General features: G+C 37.4%; 1 protein-coding gene across 3 annotated transcripts in view; it reads right to left on the reverse strand.

The window, feature by feature from the left end:
• Window positions 1-1,817, reverse strand: part of LOC137636133 (uncharacterized) — a 3,045-nt gene extending 1,228 nt beyond the window's left edge. For all 3 annotated transcript variants that reach the window (XM_068368542.1, XM_068368540.1, XM_068368541.1), the window contains exon 1: window positions 1-1,817. This exon is cut by the window's left edge. In XM_068368542.1, coding sequence (XP_068224643.1) covers window positions 54-1,817 — 1,764 coding nt within the window. In that variant the 3' untranslated portion in view covers window positions 1-53.
• Between the last annotated feature and the right edge of the window lie 3,183 nt (window positions 1,818-5,000).

Here is a 5,000-nt window from a genome sequence, read left to right on the forward strand (position 1 = left end):
AGGGCACAGGATGCAAATTTCTCACCACTAGAAATTTGCATCATACCTTATAACTATAACATAAGTCGAGTCAAATTTCTGCTCCTAATGGCAGCTTTCCTGAGAGTCCTTTGGGGTGAACTCTCATTAATAGACAACTTACGGGAGCTCTGTTTGTCGTCATTATCTGAATTGTAGGATGCATCTGGAACTACCTTAAGATAAGGGATTAAAGTAGTGACATGTCTTTTAATCAACTCACGAGTCTTCCCTTTAAGTATAATAGCCCCAGTAGTTTCCCCCAAATCATTCTCCTCTATACCCTTCACAATTCCCAATGGAAAATTAATGGTTTTAGTGTTTGGTTCTTTGATGAGGACTATATCACCAATGCCCAACTTCTGGTGACAAACTGGTCTATATCTGTCCTTGCAGTCCACAGCCTGAGCTACCAGGGTACTTAAAAACTCATTCTGGTAAGCTTCTAGAAGATTATACCTAACCTTACGAAGTTTTTCATACTCATCCTTTATTATTTCTGTAGGGCTGCTACTCATCTTCCACTCAGGATCATCAGGTACCTCTTGTAAATCTGGAATTAAATTCAACGACACCAGCTCATACCCCTTGACTAACATTTCTGGAGTTATGGGCTCTGGGCAAGAATCTGCCTCAGTCTCCCTTAAAGATTCCTTAAAGGCTATTGGCCTCTTATTAGCTAAATGAACAACATTACACACTAAATATTCAAAATCAGGCAAAGTAAGTACCCAAGTTTTAATAGCTGAAAAAATAAGTTTCTTCACTAATTTTACGCAAGACTCTACAAGTGATCCTAGCTCACTATGGCCTTTAAAGAATTGCTGAAACTTTACATGCTTAATGCCATTAGACTCCAAATACAATTTAGTGTCAGGATCATTGATGAAGCTAGTGATTATGTTACCTCCTGCCACCAACTGCGAGCCTGGATCACTAACACAAAGCTGCGGGAATCCATATTCAAAAACATGTAATGAAAAGGCTCTCAAATACTCATTCACACTTAAATCTCGACATATCTTCAAATTAATAGCCCTTGACCAAGTGCAGGTGAAACACAAAATCCATACCTTCATCTTTTCAGCTCCCTGTTTAACATTAAATGGTCCAATGAAATCAACAAAAATATTAGAAAATGGAACAGCAGGGGGACTAGAACGAAATTCTCGATAAGTGTTCTGGTTCAATCTCACACTTCTTGTGTTAAACCTGTGGCATGAAACACATTGTTTAATGGCATTCTTAATGACAGAAAAATGTTTAGGAATGAAAAAGCACTTACGAAGCTCAGATAGGACAGAATAGCAACCACCATGCAATAATTTGGCATGTGTATCCATTATAATTAGTTTAGTCAAATAACTCTTGGGATAAAGCAATATAGGAAACTGTTTTTTATGTCCATACCATTTCTTGAACTTTGATTTTACTCTTAAAATGCCATCTGAATCTATGAACACATTAAGTTGGCTCACAAGTGGAGGTATATCCTTCAAAGGTTTACTTGAGAGTCTGAAGTAAGAAAATATTTCCATAAAGTGTTTCTGTTGATCTTCTAGAATTAATTTCCTTAAAGCTAAAGCAGAATAGTTTACATTATTCAAATTCTCTACTTCAACTCCCGCTTTCCTCTTCCAGTGGTCAACACAAAGCATTACCCTCCTGTAAATCAATTTAAGCTTTTCTAAAGTAGAATATTTCTCATGTTCAAGAAGAGGTTCACCTGGAAACGCACTCTGCTCAGCAACAGAAATACTAAGAGCATTAGTGTTAGAGCTAGGAACTGTGAAACTCATTGCCAGGCACCACCTCAGGACCTGAAATAAAGAATGATTTAGAGACAAGTCTAGGAGAAAGGCATCGGGTGACACAGTCTGCTGGATTGTCTTTTCCAGCTATAAAGATAAAACTGACAGGTTTAATTTCACATAATTTCCTGATATTGCTTATCCTATTCTGTACAAATACTGAATGCTTCTGCATTTTGGAGTATGTACATTCTGATGCTTGCAGCCACTGCAAAGCACAACTGGAATCACAGTACAAATCTAAGCCATCAATGTCAATGGACTTCACACACGAAGGATCAGCCAGATCTCTATAAATCTCCATCAGGGTTTCTACCCCTAATGATATAGCATTCAACTCCAGTGCTGGAACGGACTTACCTTTCAACAACTTATTGATCAAGCGGTTCTTTGCCTGCAAAAAGCTAATCTCACCCGAGTCAATATCTTCAATGTATACCACAGTACCATAAAAATCACGACTTGCATCTGTGAATGCTTTCAGTCTAAATTTTCCATTTCTTTGCCCAATGAACCTCTGGACTTTCACCGGCTGGGAACCATTCACCTGCCTGCAAATGTTCCTCCATTTCCTTTGGAGACTGGGGGATAGTACTTGATCCCAAGCCAGCTCCTTTGAGCACTGAAGTCTATGCATATAAAGTCTACTTCTATTAAAGACAGGAATATTAAAACCAAAAACATCAAAGTTACTGGCAATAGTCTGCAAAACCTTACGTTTTGTATCAGCATCTGGGTTTAGCGAGAATTCCTTAGTATAAATTACATCATCAGCTCTATTCCATATAATACCAAAAAGGCTATTCTCAACCGGAGTATTGATTTCAAACTTTGCATCAATTTCAGCCTGAAGGGTAACATCATTTGTTACTAACTGTTGTATCTCAAACTTATATGGGTTGAAAATATACGGCAACTGTGAACAAGCCCACTTCAAATACTGAGAATCAGCAGAACCAACAGCTCCATTGTCCATATAAAATAGAGAGTACAACAATAACTTAAGGTTCCTCAGCTGTGGGTCTGGTTCATATTGGTGCACTAGTATATAATACAGAGCTAGCATGAGTAAAAATGGACTACAACGAAGACCAAAACTAAGTCTAACATTCTTGTAGGCTACAAGAGAGTAATCGTTCTTCTGTACATTTTTGAACCAAAAAAACAGCAACCTAGCTTGATCATTATTGTTCAAGGACAACATGTTAAAAGCTTTCTTAAGATCATACGTTAATAACAACTTATCAAACCTCAAGTGTAAGAAGGCTGAAGACAGCTTCTGGTTAAGGTTAGGTCCTGGATCGATACACTGATTATGAGAGAAACCGTACTTAACTTTGACAGTCTTTGAGATTAGACAAAAACACAATACGGCACTTTGTGGTTTCTTTCTCAGGCCTAAAAACAGCCATGTGTGGGAGAAATGAATAATTTGGATGCTCTGCCTTAAATGAATCTAAGTCTGAAATCTTCTCAATTACTCCATCTTCTAACTGATCCCTAATTACCTGATCAACTAACTGCAAATGCCCATCCTTTTTCCGTAATTTCTTAAGATTTGCCTTTAGTATCAACCTTGTGAGATTTTCGTTAGTTGATAACCTATGTGCAATTTTGCTATTCCACAAGAGGGGAACTATAAGTCTTCCATCCTTTTCCCTTGAAAAATTACTCAACGCAAAATTCACCCACTTCTGATTAGTCTCTGACATAATACTTTCAGCACTATTGGCGTCCAGATTCAAAAAGCGGCGGCATTCGTGTTCAAGCACTTCATCAGTAGCCTTGAGCAATTTAGATTCTACAATCTGACCTTTATCATCTAACACTGCTATGTTGCTGCCTACCTCAAGTTCCTTGTAATGTAGGTCACACACTTCATCATCCAAAAGAGGGTCAATTTGTATTTTACATAAGAAAGAACAGGTAGTAATTTGGGAGCAAGAGGAAAAATCAGTCCTGCTTGAACGTAGTGGATTAATTACTTCTAACCTCTCATTACAAATATTAGGCAGACCCAAAAATTTAATATTTTTGCTCAAATTTTCAAGGTTTCCCATTAGCAAAATACCATGCTGTGATTCAGTGTATACTGAAGGGGGGTTACAACCAAAGGCTACATCTTTACCCATTAAAGCGTAATGTGCATCAGATCCCAATAAAACCTGAACATTATCAATACTGTCACTGTCTTTACAAAGTTTCTTATCTGCCAATATGAATCCCTTATTCTCGAACGATTCCACTATCTTGCCTAACCCTGGAAGATTTAACTTTATATTAATGCTAGGAACCACAAGTGCAGGAACATTTGAAATACAATTGCCGAACTTCATAGGAAGTTGAATAAGTCTGCTTATATATTCTTTAGAACCATTAAACCCATTAACAGTTAATTTTACACTAGGTTCAAGAACAGGCAAACTACACTTATAAAGCAAGCTCTCTGTAACAAAGGAGCTCTGAGAACAGCTATCCTTAAGACCTCTAAAAATACCATCCACTCCAGGGACAGTAAATGAAAAGGAAGGGAGTACTGTCTTATTGACAATACTGGGAAGAACTGCAATACTACTATTCACTTCATTAATGGAAGCTTCCCTCATAACATCAGCTTTACCCGAATGTATTGGAGTACCTTCTTTATGCTTTCCTTCAGGGGGCGAAAGCTTAACTTCAGAAGACTTTGAGCACAGACAGTGAAAATGAAGCCCCGAACATTTCACGCACTTTTGACGAAATTCAAATCTACATTTCCTACTCATATGGTTAAGATTCCCACATCGAAAACATCCTTTCAGTATTTTCAAACGCTGAAGCTTTGCTTCTGGAGTGTCATAACGTTTGCATTTAAATATAGAATGATTATTTTCACCTTCTACACAAAGTGTACAATAAAACCTCCTAACCTCAGGCAATGTCTTAATAGCTAAACTAGTAGTTTTCTGTCTAACACTAGATTGAAGAGTACGTAAAGAAACTTCACTTTTCAAGCAATTCTCATACCTCTCACAGGCAATAAAAAAATTGTCCATTATCTCCTGAACAGAAGGATAAGTCTTTGTAGTAATCTGAACCAATTCCCTCTTAAACTTGTCATTAAGTCCATTCTACATGAAATATTGAATAAAATCACCAGGAGTCATTTTAAGAGTCTTCACAGACTCAACA

This window comes from Palaemon carinicauda, unplaced genomic scaffold (assembly GCF_036898095.1).
Source record: "Palaemon carinicauda isolate YSFRI2023 unplaced genomic scaffold, ASM3689809v2 scaffold2366, whole genome shotgun sequence".
Classification (NCBI taxonomy): domain Eukaryota; kingdom Metazoa; phylum Arthropoda; class Malacostraca; order Decapoda; family Palaemonidae; genus Palaemon; species Palaemon carinicauda.